Source organism: Pygocentrus nattereri, chromosome 24 (genome assembly GCF_015220715.1).
Source record: "Pygocentrus nattereri isolate fPygNat1 chromosome 24, fPygNat1.pri, whole genome shotgun sequence".
Taxonomy (NCBI): Eukaryota; Metazoa; Chordata; class Actinopteri; order Characiformes; family Serrasalmidae; genus Pygocentrus; species Pygocentrus nattereri.
This window is the reverse complement of record NC_051234.1, coordinates 33,045,606-33,064,662: the sequence shown is the minus strand read 5'-3', so window position 1 is coordinate 33,064,662 and position 19,057 is coordinate 33,045,606. Positions and strand designations below refer to the sequence as shown.

At 45.9% G+C, this 19,057-nt stretch overlaps 1 protein-coding gene across 1 annotated transcript in view; it reads right to left on the bottom strand.

The window, feature by feature from the left end:
* Positions 1–19,057, bottom strand: part of tmx3b (thioredoxin related transmembrane protein 3b) — a 107,470-nt gene that overhangs the window by 47,408 nt on the left and 41,005 nt on the right. The window contains exons 10-12 of the mRNA XM_037534170.1: positions 7,182–7,280; positions 6,109–6,166; positions 5,816–5,869 (exon numbers count right to left, since the gene is read on the bottom strand). Of these exons, the coding sequence (XP_037390067.1) occupies positions 5,816–5,869; positions 6,109–6,166; positions 7,182–7,280 (211 nt within the window). The remainder of the gene's footprint in view (positions 1–5,815; positions 5,870–6,108; positions 6,167–7,181; positions 7,281–19,057) is intronic.

Sequence of the window (19,057 nt, the reverse complement as noted above, 5' to 3'; positions counted from 1 at the left end):
CATAATTAAGGTGCAGAGCCACTCGGAGGAGAAGGATTTTTGTCTAAAGCCTACCAGTTCAGTAGAATGTAGCCTGTTTTGTATTGACTACTTCTGAATGTGGCAGAAAGCAACACATTTGCATATATTGGCTCTTCAGCCTTGAGCGGTTCACGCCAATCACTCTAATGTTAGAAAGACTTTCAACCCGAGCCTGATTGGCACAACGCAGGGCAGCCAATCAGAACAGAGGCCATTTACACACACACACACACACACACACACACACACACACACACACGTTATATATACATATTTGGCTTAAAATTACAGCAACAGAAACAGCCTGTTTAATTCGGAGGGGTGTGTGTGTGTGTGTGTGTGTGTGTGTGTGTGTGTGTGTGAGAGGAGGGAGGGTGGTTGGAAAGCAGGCATATAAAAAGAATGATGATTCATTTTGGTGCATAAAACAACAGAAACATCCTAAATGGAGCTCAGAGAGAGAAATAAAACCAACGTGGAGGATGTGGGGTTTTTAAATTTAGGGATGGTGCCTGTTTTCACACAAGCCCCTCACTGCGGATTTTACAGGGGCTGCTGAGCTACTTTCCCCTAAAAACGGCTCCAAACTGCCTGTTAACTTCTGAAAATAAGACGCAACTCCTGTTCATTTCATCTGGACCGCAGCGGCGAAACAGAGCGCAATGAGCCGAAGGATCAGAATGTGATCAGCTCTACTTTATTGATTTTATTCTGTTTATTTAACCCAGTAATGCAGTAGTTAGTCTAAATATATGTTTGTAATTTGCTGATCTTTGATCGACTTCGTGTCTGTGTAAGTTGTGTGTGCTGGGTGATTTATGTGAATTTCTCATGCAACACTGCAATTTTCCTTTGAGGATCGATCGATCGATCAGCCTGGCTGTTCGTCTGTCTGTCGGTCTATCTGTCTCTGTCCATCTGTCTGTCTATCTAGCTATCTGTCTACCTGTCTGCCTGTTAGTCTAGCTGTGTCTGTCTATCTATTAATTCAATTGGTTGATCTAATATTCACTCTTAATAAAGGCGGTTCTTCAAGATTTATTTACTAAAGGCAACGACTCTACATAGAACTGAGTTCTATAGAGACGCCTTTCATGCCCAAACGGTTCTTTGCATGGTGAAACGGTTCTTCAAGTTGAATGTCCATACACATGTATACATATATAAATCATAAGGGTTCTTTTACTGTATAAGCTACATAGAACCATTTACAACACAATCTCCACCAATCTGAAGAACCATTCCATCACACATTTATGTACGCAAACGGTTCTAAACCTAACCACTGTCTTTACTAAAGAGCCCCTGAAGAACCATCTTCTTTAATGAGCCAGCGCTGATTCACTGAAATATCCCTGGATTGGTGAGCAGCCCCTCATCCCAACACAAGCTGTAAATTCCCGGAGTAAAACTGCATTAACGCTCCAACTTTTAAAAGGACTGGATTCCAGAAAGAGCGGAATTCTCTCGGTTTAATTTCTCTCAGACCGTCTAATTACTCTCAGAGGAGGTCGACCAAGAAGTTTGAAAGTTAGACCACAAAACCGCTCTCGGGTGTTTGTTCTGCTAATGCTTTCCTCCGTTTCCCCCTTCTCTTCATCTCTCCCTACACAGCAAACTACCGGTGTGATTCATCTGAGCGATAAGGCCGGGAGGAATTCAATTTGCACCCTGGGAGCTGGAGGAAGGCAGAGGGATGGAGTTTTCCTCTCTTTGCGTTTCTTAAGGAAGGATTACAGGGGCCTGGATAGATAGATAAATAAATAAACAAACAAATAAATAAATAAATCTCATCCATCTATCTGTTATCATATCAGCAAACGGAGACATCAACTCGCCGGAGCGTCTTCATTATTCAGGTGTCTGAGGGATGGGAGGATTACAGCTCCTGAATTCGACTGCGTTTCTCTACACGTCTGTGATGAATCTGAACTTCTGAATCTGAAAACTGAGCACAATTTACATCAGGCTTAAAGGAGAAGAGCTACTGCTTACAGGGTAGAGAGAGAGCGCGCGCGAGAGAGAGAGAGAGAGAGAGAGAGAGAGAGAGAGAGAGAGAGAGAGAGAGAGAGAGAGAGAGAGAGCGAGAGAGAGCAAGAGAAAGAAAGAATGAGGAGAGGGAGAGAGAGAGAGAGCGCGAGAGAGAGAGAGAGAGCACGAGAGAGAGAGAGAGAGACAGAGAGCGAGAGAGAGAGACAGAGAGCGAGAGAGAGAGCGAGAGCAAGAGAAAGAAAGAATGAGGAGAGAGAGAGACAAAGGAAAATGAAAGAGTGTACTCGTTATTATCTGCTATCAAAGTTGATTCACCATAAATCTCTCTCCTTATCTTCAACCACCCTTTCCTGCCCTTCTTCCACCCTCCCTCCCTCCCTCCCTTTCCCTTCTCTTTCCTTCCCTCTCTCTCTACCTCTCTCCCCCTTTCCTCCCTCCCTCTCAATCTCTCCTCCCGTCTCTCTCTGTATAGGTAAACAGTTACATTTCTCTATTTCTCTCTAAGTCTCTCTCCCACCCCTCTCTCTCTCTCCATTGTACAGTGTGAGTCTATGTATGGTGGCGTAGCCGTAGCTGCGTATGGTGGCGTAGCCGTAGCTGCGGATGGTGGCGTAGCTCTAGCAGCGTATGGTGGCGTAGCCGTAGCTGCGTATGGTGGCGTAGCCGTAGCTGCGGATGGTGGCGTAGCCGTAGCTGCATATGGTGGCGTAGCCGTAGCTGCGGATGGTGGCGTAGCCGTAGCTGCGGATGGTGGCGTAGCCGTAGCTGCGGATGGTGGCGTAGCCGTAGCTGCGGATGGTGGCGTAGCCGTAGCTGCGGATGGTGGCGTAGCTCTAGCAGCGTATGGTGGCGTAGCCGTAGCTGCGTATGGTGGCGTAGCCGTAGCTGCGGATGGTGGCGTAGCCGTAGCTGCATATGGTGGCGTAGCCGTAGCTGCGGATGGTGGCGTAGCCGTAGCTGCGTATGGTGGCGTAGCCGTAGCTGCGGATGGTGGCGTAGCTCTAGCAGCGGATGGTGGCGTAGCCGTAGCTGCGTATGGTGGCGTAGCCGTAGCTGCGGATGGTGGCGTAGCCGTAGCTGCGTATGGTGGCGTAGCCGTAGCTGCGGATGGTGGCGTAGCCGTAGCTGCGGATGGTGGCGTAGCCGTAGCTTTGTATGGTGGCGTAGCTCTAGCAGCGGATGGTGGCGTAGCCGTAGCTGCGGATGGTGGCGTAGCTCTAGCAGCGTATGGTGGCGTAGCCGTAGCTGCGTATGGTGGCGTAGCCGTAGCTGCGGATGGTGGCGTAGCCGTAGCTGCGTATGGTGGTGTAGCTCTAGCAGCGTATGGTGGCGTAGCCGTAGCTGCGTATGGTGGTGTAGCTCTAGCAGCGTATGGTGGCGTAGCAGTAGCTGCGTATGGTGGCGTAGCCGTAGCTGCGGATGGTGGCGTAGCCGTAGCTGCGGATGGTGGCGTAGCCGTAGCTGCGGATGGTGGCGTAGCCGTAGCTGCGTATGGTGGCGTAGCCGTAGCTGCGTATGGTGGCGTAGCCGTAGCTGCGGATGGTGGCGTAGCCGTAGCTGCGTATGGTGGCGTAGCCGTAGCTGCGTATGGTGGCGTAGCCGTAGCTGCGTCAGCGCCTGGCTCATTAGCTCGTCAAGCCCCTCTGCTTCATTTCATATGCCACTTCCCAGCAGCCACTGGGGCGGATCGCTCTACGGGGGAAGGTCTTCGGCTTTAATGCAATTAAAAGCTACCGTTTAAGCTTCGATACGTCAAAGCCAGGAAGGAGACGGCCAATCTCGGACTAAATCTCCCGAGACTCGTTTCCGGGCAGGAGAGGAGGATGAGATAGAACCTTGACGGCGATGTGGGAGAAAAGAAAAGCAGTCAGGCCGAACGGAGCCGAGTGGAAGCGAGACTTTGATTAGAAAGGTTTAACGAAGAGGGCGAAGCATTTATCTGAGCTGAGAGGGCGCTAAAGACGAGACGGCTCCAAGCGCTCTTTCTGCCCTGTGATCCAAACCGATTCACAGGAGTCCTATTCAACCCGGAATACCGCTTCACCCTTCCTCCAGCTTCTGTACGCGGAGTTGAAGAGTGAAACAGGCCAATACTCTTAGGGGATTCATGCTCATTTTATTTTCAGGCAGATTTACAGCTTCAAATGTCCCAAAAACACTACTCCTCTCATCCTGATGATCTCTATTCACCCTCTGTCTGAAACGCTCCATTAGAGCTCCTGTGTCTTCAAGCCCCGCCTCCCGGTAAGCCCAACGTGCCCTGATTGGTCAGCTCGCCCAGTCTTTTCTGATCGGTCAGCCTCCAGAGCGGTTCCAGGTCTCTCCTGAGCAGCTGTAACTCCACCGTGGCTGTCGCTGTTCTTCGACTTCGTCACATTACAGGACGCGGTCATTTTCAGACCCGACGCCGGAAATTTGCCGCAAAATCAGGTGAAAATTGGGCTGAAGTTGTGCGGTCTGACCCCACGATAAAAGAGAATCACGTACTTCGTCTTTAACCGAAGTTGTGAGGGCGCACACGGGCGATAAGGCAAAGAACGGGCGGAGCACGCCTGACGAGCAGCACTCACAATCCCAAACCTCCCCCGCGGTCACGTGACACGACGTTAAACTGGAGCTGAGCTGATTGTGCTTTCATGCATTCACAAGAGCTTAGAGGTCGGCGAAACAACAAAAACAACATATCGCGAGACTTCGAGGTCTTTTTACGATACACGATATTATTTTGTCAGACGTCTGATTAGTTGAAACAGGAAAAAAACACAGAAGAGCTACATTATAAAAAAATACCATCAAAAACTGAACACAGTGACTTTAATTCAGTGTCAGGCCTTCTGTGCTGCTCTAAACCCAGTTAACTCATAGGCAGCACGGCAGCACGGTCATTTACAACGGTCATTTACAACGGTCAAGTATTTACATGAGACAGTAACCCGTTACTTTCAGGTCATTTTATGAACTCGGTTAATTTTTGACCAAAAATTTAGTGATCACCTCAAAAGTTTTGGAAATTTTTCGTTCCATCAGATCAGAAAGCTAAAGTGACTGGCTTCTCCTCTCACACTACAGGACATCAGTGCTGATGATCTGAAGGTCTCATCATCACTGCTTTGTGTTCCATCCGAACCGTGGATGAACTGCACAACTCCACGTGTCACTTTTCGGCACCGGCTTCAGTCGCGCGCTGCTTTTTACTTTCCTCCCTGGATGCAAACACTCAAGCGGCGACGAGCAGCAAACAAGCACCTGCTCTTGTCTGAGAAGGTTTCTAGTTTCCAGTTTTCTGAGAAGCTTTTAGTGCACAAAGCAGTCACACGCGCAGCGGGCCACACCAGAGGTGTCTGGAATCGGAAACCCAGACCACCAATTTCAGGAGGACCAGTGATCGGTTCTCTGGACTCTCCCAGTCTCAAAAACAGCTTTCACAATCGACCAAATGCACCAAAGTCTAGCGTGAAAACGGCCGAAATCGCCTCAGATCAAGCTTCCGACCCACCTTGCGAAGATTGGGTTAAAATTGGGCCAAAAATTGGAGCAATTTAGATCACAGAATAAGAAGAGCTGCATTTAGTATTTTTTTTTATTTCTGATTGCTGCAATTTACGAGTTTGTCTCCCGTCAGGTTGGGAGCGCCTGGTGCGGAGCTGGGCTGGTTGAATATGAATGAAACCTGATGCAAGGTGAGGCTAACTCAGCTGATGGGACGGATGCGCCGAGCAGCTCTTCTCGCGTCTCCTCTAATTTGAGAGGAGCATGAGTGAGTCGCTTTTGAGTGCCTTTTCCGCCTCCGCCTCCGTCTTACCTGTTGAAGTCGTCCCTGTACTCGCTGGAGACTTTCTGTATGAGACTCTTTAACCTGAGGAGTGAAAGGAAGAGAAAGAAAGAATTCAAATGAGGCTCTTAGGGCGAAGAGGGTTTCAATGCGTGCCGTTCTGTGGAAAATCTTTTCATCAGCGAAGAAAAGCGTAACTGACACGGAGCGCGCCGCATTTGAATGCCGGTCTGTGCGTTGCCATGGCAGCGCTTCTGTTTGCAGTATGTCTGTGAGTGGGAGTTATTCCCAAAAAAATAAAATAACGGGAACAATTTTTGTACCTCGCGCTTTCCTCTGTTGGATCCTTATCGTCGATGACTGCAATTGCCACCAATTTACCTGTCGAGGCAGAGAGGGGAAAGAAAGAAAAGAGGGGAAAGGCATCAACTTCCACCGCTCAGAAAACACAGCCATCCTCTGAAACTAAAGCACTGAAAACCAGCCGTTTCTGCAATAATAACAGTTTTTATATTTAATTACTGATAAAGAGAAACAGCGCTGCCTTCATCTGACTAAAAATAGAGACTGAAGTGATCTGATGCCTGTAATGAATGGATTAATGTGCTTTTGTACCGAGGTCGTTCTGAGCCACACAGGACAAATAGAGAATGCATGTGCGCCCCCTGGTGGACTTGCACTCGCCATGCATGTCCAAACAGCAAAATAACTGCCTGTCAAATCTTTTTATTATGTTTTTAAAACAAATGAGCCTGTTTTCTTTGCCGGGTTTGCAATAAATGACCATATTAAAAGCTAAATAGGTCTTTTTGGAGGGAAAATAATAATCTGGAATCTCTGCTCATAAATAATAAAACTATTTTGTTGCTCTCGACACAATTCATCCAGCGTTTCTTCTGCAGTGAAGGGTGTTATTAGTGAGTCTGTGCTGCAGTAACAGCCTCGACTCTTCTGGGAAGGCTTCTAGATGTTGGATCATTGCTGTGAGGATTTAATTTCGTGAGGTCAGGTACTGATGTTGGATGGTCAGTTCTGAATCACTTTATCTCATCCCAAAGGTATTGGATGGAGGTCCATCACTCCAGAGAACCTCCAAAGCCCAGCACTGGGAGGGGAGGGGGTTTATACCCTTCTAGCCCATGCTTGGCATGGGACACTGTGACCATAGGCTCGTATGGAGATGCTCCAGTGTCCCCCATTCTACTGGTCATTCTACTGGCCTGTCAGAAAGCATTTTTAGATTCTACTTGTTTCATCAGTTGGTCTTCAAACACTTCATCAGGTGACCTCCAGCTTTGTTGGACAGCCCTGCTGTAGAGTAACATTTACACTACAATCTGACCCAGACTTCTGCAGGTCAAAGCACCAAGGTGGTCACTGTAATGCGGGTCCGTACCGGTCTCGCCCAGCTCGTAGAGCGTGAAGCCATCGATCTGCAGGTAACCCTGGAAACGTTCCCTGTTCACCCATGAAGATAAACTGCCGTCTTCATACTCTGCAACACAAACAGATGCACATGTAACTTGATTACGCTCAGAAAACAGATTAGAAATGCTGTATATTACTTTTGTGCAGCTTTTAGAGAAGCACAGTGACATCAGAACCATGTCAGTATTGGCAGATAATGGCTTCGAGCGTCAGACGTTTGATTTGACAGACATTTCAAACCGATATTTGATGATGTATTTATTGTACTCTGCAGAACGTTGGGCGACGCTCAAATATCAGCACTTTATTTATTTTACTGTACTTGTAGCCGTATAGAAATAAACGTTATATCTGTCCGTGATGCTTCCCGTATCCTTACAGAGTACAACACTGCAGGTGACAATGTCAAAAGTACTTAAGTAGCTGATTTCTATATGCAACACCAAACAAAGGCAGATGTGACCACACTGTGCTTAGAACAGCAAGCAGATGCTTTTATAAACGTTGTAATAGCTTGTAAACCACTTTAGAGATACACAACGATACTGGAGGTTAGTATTGGCTGATACACTGAGCAGAGGCTTAGATTTCAAACGAATATTTGAGGATTTATTTATTGTCCTATGAAAAACGTTGGGTTATGCTGGGCTACTGTGCTAAAATACATATTATTCTGCATTTGGACCCCATAGATTAGAGGCTGCAACCCAAATGTTAAAAAGTCATTTTGTCCTTTCAGCAAAAATCTGACCACCTTGGGAGCCACGACATTTCACATCCATTTTACTACCTCGGCCGTAAATCTGTCAAATCAAGTCAAGAGGCTTTTATTGTCAGTCCAAGTACACAGCGGAATGAAATTCCACTCCTCCAGGAAAATCACGGCACAACATGGAATAAAAAGTACAAAAAATATTAAGCTAGAAACAATAAAATAAATACGATAAATTAAACAGACATTAGACACAGTAAACAGACGACAGTGCAGCACCGACACAGCGCTCATTCTGGACATGAGGTCGTGAAATAATAGTAATAATAATAATAATAATAATAATAATAATGCTAGTACTGGCTAATAGGTTTAATAAAAACAAAAACACAGACTTTGCTCTGCTTTCAGCTTTAGCTCAGTTTTCAAATGTCTCTCAACGCTTGATTTTTACGAGGCTCACGTTTCACCAACTTGTTCAAATTCTCCTGTTCCACCTTAAATGGTGAAGCAGTTACATTCTGGCGCCTCAGGCACCATTTAAGGTGGAGAATGCGAACGAGAAGCTGGCGAATGCGAATCTGACTTCAGCCTCGAGACTTTGTGTTTCAGTTTCTCGCTGCAGTTTAAACGCATCAGGAAACCAGCTGGAGTGACTATAAACACTAATCAGTCCATTCATCTTCAAATTATCGACGTCCGTCTTAAATCTCTCTTTGCCGTTTCGTAGCTACTAGCTGGGCGAGGCTGTCGTCTGTGTTGCTATGGTGACCAGCCGTCTGCGCTGATCTTCAGGGTTAAAGGGTGAATCAGCAGTTCTACATTAACTCCAGCGTTTAAGACCATTTACTGTTAAACTGTGTTGAAGGATCAGCAGAGCTTTATTTTACTGTAGAGGAGGATTATTTTATTATTACCTGCTGATCTGATTCAGCTGTGGAGCCACGACAGCGCAGTGAAAGCGACCCTTGCTGCTCCAGAGCGACACGCTATTGACCCCAGCTATAGAATTAAATGTTACACAACCCTATTTCCAAAATGGCTGCGACACTGTGCAAAATGAAACAACAATGTTAAAACGTCTTGTGTATCTATTTTCAATGAAATATCAGGTTTAAATGATTTGCACATCAGAGATCTGACATCTTTTCCATTACAGACCATCTCCAACGGCTTTTACCACAAAGCACAGCACAGACGACGGAGCCACTGATTTCTACACCACTGAAATGTGCCAAACAAAAGGTTCTGAAAAACTGATAAATCTCTTGGCGTCCAATCTGATCACCTTCTGGCTGCACCAGCCTTTGTGACTCTTTTTCGCCCGAGGAGGGGGATTAAATCAAAGTTTGGACCTCTGGCTGTGGCAGCAGCTGAGCCAATTGAAGAAGCGCAGTCGGACAAATGTTTTGACAAATGTTTTGACAAATGTTTTGACAAATGTTTGCCTTTGGGAGAGACGTTTATAAACGGCAGGCTATTAATGAACGCGAGAGGAAAACATCCTCCTGTGCGTCAAAGTCGACCACTTTGGTTTCCGTCGCCGGCGTTCCGAGTACACAAGGCAACGAGCTCAGGCGTCGTTAGTAGGGTTTAAAAATGTTTCACAAACATCTGAAATGTGTTAAACGGTGAGAGAGGAGCATCGCATCTCTGGACGGCACCAGCCAAATAAGGCTGAATAAACCTCTTCATACGGCGCCGTCATTGCTCTGCAGAAGAAGATCCAACAACCACCCCACCTCGTAAGAAGGGAGCGCGTGGTAATCACTTAGACATTAATGACCGCAGTTTTATGGCTCTAAGACATAAAATTAATGACACAAATGAAAACAAAGAGAGAGGTAATTGGGGGGTCAACTACAGCAATAAGTACTCGTTTAAATCATTAACAAGATCTTATCTCAGCCAGCCGCCACCTGAATTACAATCAGCCACACTTGTCAGTCACCGGGTCTTTGAAGAGCTGCGTTTGCTGACATCCTTTCAAGTAATTCATGAAACTCCTTTATGATCAAGGCTCTAAGCAGCTTCTTCTGCCTGATTCAGAAAGTCCCGCTTCTCCAAAAGGATGCCCGGCACTGTGCGCTCATAACGGATTCCTTTTAAAAGTTATTTCACAAGCTGAAGACCCCAAACCTTTTCACTCTGACTTCTTTAGAAGGTTCCCAGCTGTCTGTGACTGTCGTTCTTCCTCAGCGGATGCAAATAGTTCAAATTTAAAGTCATTACACTGACTGTATCGTTAGTTACTAGAAGAGGAAATTCGTATGATCATTGAGTACCAAGAACACAATTACGAGCCACGAACGAAATGATCTGGGGCTGGCAGCACCGGCTGTACATAAACTCAAACATACGCTCTTAAAGCTGGTTCGTTACGGGTTCTTTAGTAAAGATAATTGGTCTAATGTGGACATGAAATATATGTATATGGTTTAAATGGGCATGAAACGTTGCGGCTCCTAAGGTGGTTCGATTTTTGTTGAAAGGACAAAATGGTTCTTCTTAACATTTGGGGTTCCGAGCCCTGGGTCAGCATTTTCTAAAGTAAATCAAACCCATTCAGTGGTGCTGAGGTCTGGACTCTGGGGTGTTCAGTCCATCGTCCAGCTTCTTTGTTTGATGTGTCCGTCTCCTTTTCTCAGTGAGGTTCTTCTTGATCAGCTACACGTCCTTTCAGACCCACAGCGCTGAGTGGTCTTCTCACAGTGGAAGGATGGAAAGTATCTACCTGATGGTGATGGTTTTGAAGGTCTAACAAGTCTGGAATAGCTGTCAGCTCTCTCTTTCTCTCTCAAAAGAAAAACTTTTTACTTTTCATTTGACTTTCTTCTTCATTCATGCATGAGGCTCATCTTACATCGAATCTCTGCAGAGATATATCCTGAAAATGTAATAACTTGTATTCATAGATTTTAGAATAGGTGTTAGCAGTAGAACAGCATACGTTCACAGCCTCGACGAGACGCCACACCACGAGAAGTGTGTTTTAATAACGAACATATGGATTCTAACCTGCTGACGCTCAGTCGGGAATTCCATCTTCATTTAAATAATCTCCCCACACAAAGCAGCCCAACCTTCACACATCCTTGTGTATCCTTACATAAAACCACCTACTGTCAGATACGCTACTCCTCTGTGGGTTCTGAGGAATCATCTACTAACTGACTGCATTCCTGCAGGTGCTTTTCCCCCTCTACCTGCCTAATTCGTCACAAGCCTGCTCAGGTGAGGAAGGCAAGGTGCTCCATCACTCAAATAGGTCCCAGGTGGACATGCAAGGCCCGATTTGTAGAACTTCTGCCTGGTGGACCGTAATCCCCCTCACCCTCCAGTCACTGGCACCGTTCACGGTGCTGGAGCTCATGGCAGGTCCACGCAAGTTGAAATGTTTTGTGGTTAAGACTCAAAACTTTTCATCTGTATCAGATCAGAAGTTCTTCCGCACTGTCTGCGTTTACATGCAGAGGTTTTCTGGCCAATTCCGACTACCGATCAAGACTGAGGCGTTTGTATCCTCACTCAACTCAACAATCTGACAGAAAATCTTCATTTACATGCAAATGACATGTAATCAGATATTAGATATACAGCAGTGAGTTCCAGCAGCGCGAGCTGATTGGTTGAGAGGCGTCTAACTGTGCTGTTATTTCACCAGAACATCACAGGTTTTTCATGAACACTATCACTCCGCTGAGATGCGGTTGCTAAGCAACGACTCTGACAGCTGCAGGAGACGCTCGAGCCATTTGAACGTTTTTACTTCTTACTTTGCCCCCGAACAGAAAACGGACGCTGTCTAAGACCAATCAGAATTGACCGCTTGTGAAAAACCTCTCCAACATGAAATGATACCAGCAAGTCTCTAAAATGTAGATGCTGATAAAAACGGTCAGTTTGGGGTGGGAGTCGGGCAGCTGCTCTAAACGGCCCACCCTTTTCAGCACTACACGCTCCGGTGCTGGAGTAACCAGGTCCTGCACACTTTAGTGGTTCTCTTTTCAAACACCTACTTCAATTCAAGAAGAGCCTGTTGCTCAGCTAACTGACTATGCAATGCTTAGTTGGATCATGTGTGTCAAAGCACGACAAGAAACCGAAACAATGCAGGTTAGGTGCACTCTAGGACCAGGAAAAGGGCTGAGCAATAAAATTAACCAAAACACATCCATTTACATAACACAAACTATCAGAGGAGAATCTAATCGCAAAACCTGGGAAATCGCCAGAAGAGGCCTGAGGTAGGGGTGGACGATATGGCAAAAATATTGCATCACAATACTTTCTTTTCATGATACGAATCACTGAGTTTAGTTTTTGTGAGATTAAATAAGCTGGAACAGACAACACAGAACCTACAGTGCCAGATTTAATAGTAGTAATAAACCTACAGCTCCACTGATTTTATTTAATGTTTTACAAACCGCTGCACTAAACCCAATAAAACAGGCCTAATGACGCTCACTCTGGAATGAATAGTCAGTTAGTCAATGCTCTTTAAGTGCTGATGATATTCAAGATATGCTCAGAAAGTATATCGTGACAACTTATCAAGATAACGATAAAACATCGGCACTCTGCCCACCTCTAGACTGAAGGCTTACTGTTTACCTGTAAAAATCCATTTTATTTACAATCTTTGGTCAATAACTAAAGGACGGTACATGCATTTACATTCCAGCTGATTAAAATGAAGTTAGACGCATCTTTATCACTTCTTTATCAAGTCTTATTCCCAAAGTGGGCAATTTTGACTGTCGGGCGTCAGCATCCGACAGTCAAATCCTCACTAATTTCCGATTATGTTGTCCCATCAGCAAGTCCTAGCTGGACACCAGTGGATTAGAGAAGAGAGACTGGGAACATCCTTTCATGACTCTGTCGTCCAGTTTGCCGTTTAAGAACGCAGTCGAGCTGTAAGTACCGTCTCTCGCCTGAAGCTGTCACGCAGATAATCCAACCGATTCTGCTTCTGCTTTTGTCCCCAAAATTCAACTCCGGCACTTTACTTTTGATCCCAGCGTTTCTCATTCCCTGCTGTCTTTAAAGAGGATTGGAACTTCCAGTCACACGCTGCGTCTGTACTATCTAATTCCAGCGGGTAATCCCAACCCCTCAGCGTTCCGCAGGGCCAGCTCGGGAGCGACTTGCAAGCATCGCCTGATACTTTTATGCTGTTTTAGGCTCGAATGCTCGGTTCAGAAGACGCTCCAACTTTGACCGCGAGTGGACGCTTTTGTTGAAACCTTCTAAGACCGAGCGCCGAGGCCCAACAGCTCGGCAGAAACAGCGTTTCTCAAATGTGGTTATGCGATGTCCCGTCCTTCAGCTCCTCAGAGAAACACTCCTCCTCAAACTCAGTACTAACTTGGCCACAAAACTGCATTTAACGTAGTGCTAAAGAACAGAACTGCGAACGTCACGCGCTGCTTAGCCTCGTGCCTTCATCTCTTAGGTCATTTTGTCCGAGACCGTTTCAAACGGGCAGTCCGGCCTGAAACCCAAAGCTGTTTTGTCTGATGTTTAAAACCCGACACTGTGGGATACCAAGCACTGACCACACCTGTTCAAGTTTTGTTTAAACACAGCAAAATGACAAAAGCACCATTTATTATTCTGTAAAATAAACGAAATACTGACAACTACTTGGGCACTGAAGGGCAGAGAAGCAGTCAGCATTACCCCCAACAGCTTTTCTACGGCTACTAAGGCTACAAAACCAAATATATATATATATTATATCTATACGAACATGAAAACAAATACATATTCCTGTTTGATTAAATGTTTTTGTTTAGTTAGCAGATATTGGCGTTTAAAAAATGGTGTTGCTTTAGGTGTGAGGTAGCGAGCATCAGTAGCCCAGCAGAGCCTGAGCAGCCTGTGTTCTGCATACTTCAGCTGTTCTGAGCTGAATTTCCATTAAAGCTGAGATATGGCGGCATTTTTGGTCAAGTGCAACTATGAATTCCACCAAAAACGTACGTTTTCGCTGGACCAGTCGTGTGATCTTGGCAAATTGTAACTAGTATGAACAGATATATCCTGCGCTGTCCTCACGAAACTGAATTTTAAACTGAAAAATGCTTTTACGAGCACAAACAAACACAACAAGAGCGAACGGGTCCGTCAGTGCAGCGTCGCGGCAGGCCGAGGAAGACCCGCCAAATCACACGGAGACCGCACCTGGCTAACAAGGTCATCTCACGAAAACCTTCAGAACCCCGACGCTTTCTCAGCGCCCGCGTCTCACCATTAGGACATTTTCCCTTTTCTCCTGCAGCCCTCCCACACGGGAGCAGCATAGGTGTTCCAGAACAGGCAAATCAGCCCCTGCAGACATCTATTCCTGGTCATCCGCACAGAAAAAACGCTTTACACTCATCCACTGCCTCCAATTTACACTGCGAGGCGTTACCGCATGCATTTAAGCGGCCGATAAAACCATTAGCAAACGAGCGGAAAAAAACCCAAAACAGACCTCCTTCACTTCATTCAGACCTCGAGGCACTTATCTGCATGAGGAAAAAAAGATTTTCTACGGAGATTCTCAAAAAAAGGAACGAAAAGAAAAGGGAAAAAGAAAAGAGGGATAAGTAGGCTGTATATTTTAAGGCCGCGTCTCGTTTTAACAGCCCTGGATGTGCTCCGTTATCTCTGTGGGGTCTTGTGTAAGTCAGTCAGTCGTTTTATGTAACGTTTTTGAGACTTTTATAAAAAAGCCTCCCTCTTTTCTCCGGGATAAAGGAAGCTCTCCGACTGCTGCGGCGTCATCGCGCCTAAAACTGCAGCACTTAAAGCAGGTGAAAAATGGATGAGGAGCGGCAGATGTTTTCACGCCGCGCCCTCCGGAGTGGACTTTGAAGTTCTCACGCAGCTGCAAAACAAAGTTCTGACAGCGCGCCGTTGAATTGGGCTGGCGCAAAGCGGGCCGCCTTGTTTGGACAGCAAACCGGCTTCACGTTTATCCTCTCTCTGACGTGACGGTCTCTCTGTCTCTCTATGGGGGTCTCTCTCTCTCTCTGTGTGTGTGTGTGTGTGTCTGTGCGCGTCTCTCTATGTGAGTCTCTCTGTCTCTCTCTCTCTCTGTGTCTCTCTCTATATGAGTCTCTCTCTCTGTGTCTCTCTCTGTCTGTGTGTCTCTCTATACGAGTCTCTCTCTCTCTCTGTGTGTGTCTCTCGGTCTCTCTCTCTCTCTCAGTGTGTGTCTCTCTCTCTCTCTGTGTCTCTCTCTCTCTCTGTGTGTCTCTCTCTCTCTCTGTGTGTCTCTCTCTCTCTCTCAGTGTCTCTCTCTCTCTCTCAGTGTCTCTCTCTCTCAGTGTCTCTCTCTCTCTCTCTCAGTGTGTCTCTCTCTCTCTCAGTGTGTGTCTCTCTCTCTCTCTCTCTCTCTGTGTGTGTGTCTCTCTCTCTCAGTGTGTGTCTCTCTCTCTCTCTGTGTGTCTCTCTCTCTCTCTCTCTGTGTGTCTCTCTCTCTCTCTCTCTGTGTGTCTCTCTCTCTCTCTCTCAGTGTGTCTCTCTCTCTCTCTCAGTGTGTGTCTCTCTCTCTCTCAGTGTGTGTCTCTCTCTCTCTCTCTCTCTCTCTCAGTGTGTCTCTCTCTCTGTGTCTCGGATGCTTCAGGATATACGAGTGCCTTTGTTCAGCCGTAGCTGGCAACATAATTCCACATGCTGCGCGAACACCCCGAAACGGACGTGATGCATAAACACGAGCACGGTCAGATTCATTAGGAATAATTGCCTTTATTCTGAGTGACAAACATATGCATAGCTAGCTGACGGATGCAATCTCAAATTCGGGACCTTTCTTTTGATGCTGATGCCATGACGACGATGTTTTCTGTCTAAAACGGAGCTCATCGAGATCATTTTGAATGCAGCAACAGACGCATTCAGGTCTGCAAACACAAAGCGAAGCGGCACAAATGAATCTGCTGACAAACCGTTTGATGCTCCCACTGCTTTCACTTTGCATTTAAATCTTTCTTTGTGCCAATTTATGCAACAATAAAAACAGCTGCCCACACATTCACTCCGAACTCGAGCACTTGAACAAACGCATGAGCACAGGCGTGTTGCACTTTGATGCCCACACTGCGCAATTAAGTGATTGGGTCAAACACATTTAAGGTCATCATCTAAATTAATCACACGTTCTGCAGCAGAACTAACAAACACGTCTATGATTTAAAGTAGAGAACTTATAGAACTCTCGCTCTGCTTGGGCCGTCACTAGGTGTGGGCGATATGGCAAAAACATCACGATACTTTCGTTACATTTTACCACATACAGAAGCGTTCTAACTGCTGTCATTTCACCAGAACATCACAGGCTTTTCACAAACACCATCACTCTGCTGAGACGCTGTTGCTAAGCAACGACTCTGACAGCTGTAGGAGACGCTCAAGACATTTGAACGTTTTTACTTCTGACTTTGCCACAAACAGAAAACGGACACTGTTAAGATCACATCTGACCGACAGCCGATTTGGTCCGACTCTGAAGACGAGACGACGCTAAATTCCCAAACTGTCGTCTCCACTGAGCAGCTTTTCAGTCGGCAGCTGTGACAGAAGAACAGCTGAACAACCTGGAATCAGCCAGAAATGAACCCAACACCATTCGCCAAACTAAACGGGCTGTAAGAAGCTTTACAGACCGGCTGGAACAAAACAACATCAATACTGATCTGGACAAACTGACCAAACTGAGCTGAACCTGATATTGGGTCAGTTTTACGGCTCAGTCTGATTTGGTCCGACTCTGAAGATCAGACACGTCTGGCGAATGGTGTTGGGTTGTGATGATCTACGGACACCAGATCACAGCCGGGATGGTATTTCAGGATAACACACCCCCTCTCGGGCTCTACTGCTTAAGTATCACACATTTGTGATTTTCTGATATGGCATGCGCCCGCAGGAAGGCGGGGCCTGAAGAGCAAGGATGAAGCCCCGCGAGGACGGTGGGGAGAGAACCATGAGTGAGTGTGGGGGGAACACTGCGAGGGACTTGAGCGACGGTGGGACGACGACAATGACAGCTACGAAGGTGGGATGCGAGTCCCACCCAAGGCCCTGCTCCGGTTCCACAGCTTCACTACACCTCACTTTCGATCCAGGTGGACGAGCAGCCGAACAGGGGCGGTGCCAGGGAGGGAGGGCTCTCGTTCCCTCCCAGCTCTGGTGCTTTTAAAAAGAGCGGAGAAGGAACAGAGAGAGGGAGATGAGGACTGAAGAGCTGAAAAGCTCGCCTGAGAAAAGGACGGAAAGGTCTAGCTTGATAACAGTGAAATGTGGCCAGTGTTGGTTTGTTGGGCTGATTTTAAAAATACTACAGAATAATATGAACAAAGTGACTTCTGTTCAATTTCACAAACTCTGCTGCACTAAATACAATTAAAGAGCACTAACTACACTCTCCTAGTGACAAAACATGTAGTCAGTGTTCTTTAAGTGCTGACAAAACCCATGATGTACTGATATATAATGAGCTGCAATGTATCACAATAATAATAATAATAATAATAATAATAATAATAATAATAATAATATGCCCTGTGATGGACTGGCGACCTGTCCAGGGTGTATCCTGCCTTCCGCCCAATGACTGCTGGGATTGGCTCCAGCACCCCCTGCGACCCTGACGGAGAAGCGGCTTAGAAACTGGATGGATGGATAATAATAATAATAATAATAATAATAATAATAATAATAATAATAATAATAATATCAAATTACCCAACTCTAGAAAACACAATGGGATATATTTGTGTATATATACAGCAAGAAGGAAATGCACATTCAAAATGTGGAAAACATCTGTACCAGTCGCCTGACCCACGGGCACCGGCGACAGCCCGAGACAGGACGGGAAGGCGGCACCCGCGAGTGACAGCCTCTTGTTCCCCAGCGAGGTCGCTAGACTGCCTCAGGTTTGACCCTGGCTACCAGGCTGGGCAGCTGGACGAGAGACCTACCGAGAGACCCTGAGGGACGAGAAGGACGGGCTGCAGAAAAACACAGGGGAGCTGAAAAGCTCGACTTTGAGAAAAGGTCTGAAAAGCAGCCAGACTTTGATTTGGTGCGATGTTGTTTGTTGTTTGTGAGTGAAAATCAAAAAGGAACGACTGCTAAAACCCTCAACTCCGCCTCCAGCATCGGTCCTCCACATACACAGAGCAAATGAATGTAAATAAAAGAAAACAGTAAACATTTACTGACACATCACGCGGCTTAGAAAAACAAAAGGTTTAACCTCTTCAGCTCCTCAGGACCACCGGTGGGTCCAAACCGCGCTCCGTCATGTTCTCCATAACGTTCATACTCCATAAGCTCCATTCAGAAGCTGGGCGTCGTGTGAGGCTGTAGCTCTTCTCTCCAGTCTAATAGACGGTGACGTCATTTTAAACCCTTATAATAAAAGAAGCTGAACTCAGTTTGTTTTTCTACTGAAAGTCGACCCGTTTTTCCCCAAATCTGGGCTCTAAACTATAAACAGACGGCGTCTCTTCAGTGATCTGCTCTGGAAACATCACTTTTAGAGAACAACACAAAGAGCGGCGCAGATTTTTGGCTCTCAGCAGTAAATTGTGAGCGTGTAGTGAAATGTGGAGATCATAAAACACACGTTCTGATCATCTGAGGAGCTTTTATAAAAATAAATAAATAATTTACATTTATTTCATGCAGTTACTGAATAACGTGCTTCATGATTTGGTCACGGAAATCCAGACGGACACACCAAAACATACCCTGGAGAATAAGGGGTTAATATCTGCAATCAATTAACAAGAAAAGCCAATTAAATTATTAATAGCAATTATTTATAATCATGAAAGGCCTTTTCGTAGCTATGCGTCAAACCTGCCTGATTTCAGATTTCCACAGCAAGCCTCTAAAGTTGGTTCTTCAAGGGTTCTTTAGTAAAGAAAATGGTTCTATATAGAGGTATCAACACTGAAAGAACCCTTTGCATATTTAAAGGATTCTCTGCGTCATTAAAGGGTTCTTCAGACTGATGGAGAACGTACTGTAGATGGTGCTATAGATCCTTTGATAAGGGAGGCTCTATCTAGCAACCAAAACAGGTTCTTCTACTGTATAAATGCTTGACATCATAGAAACAC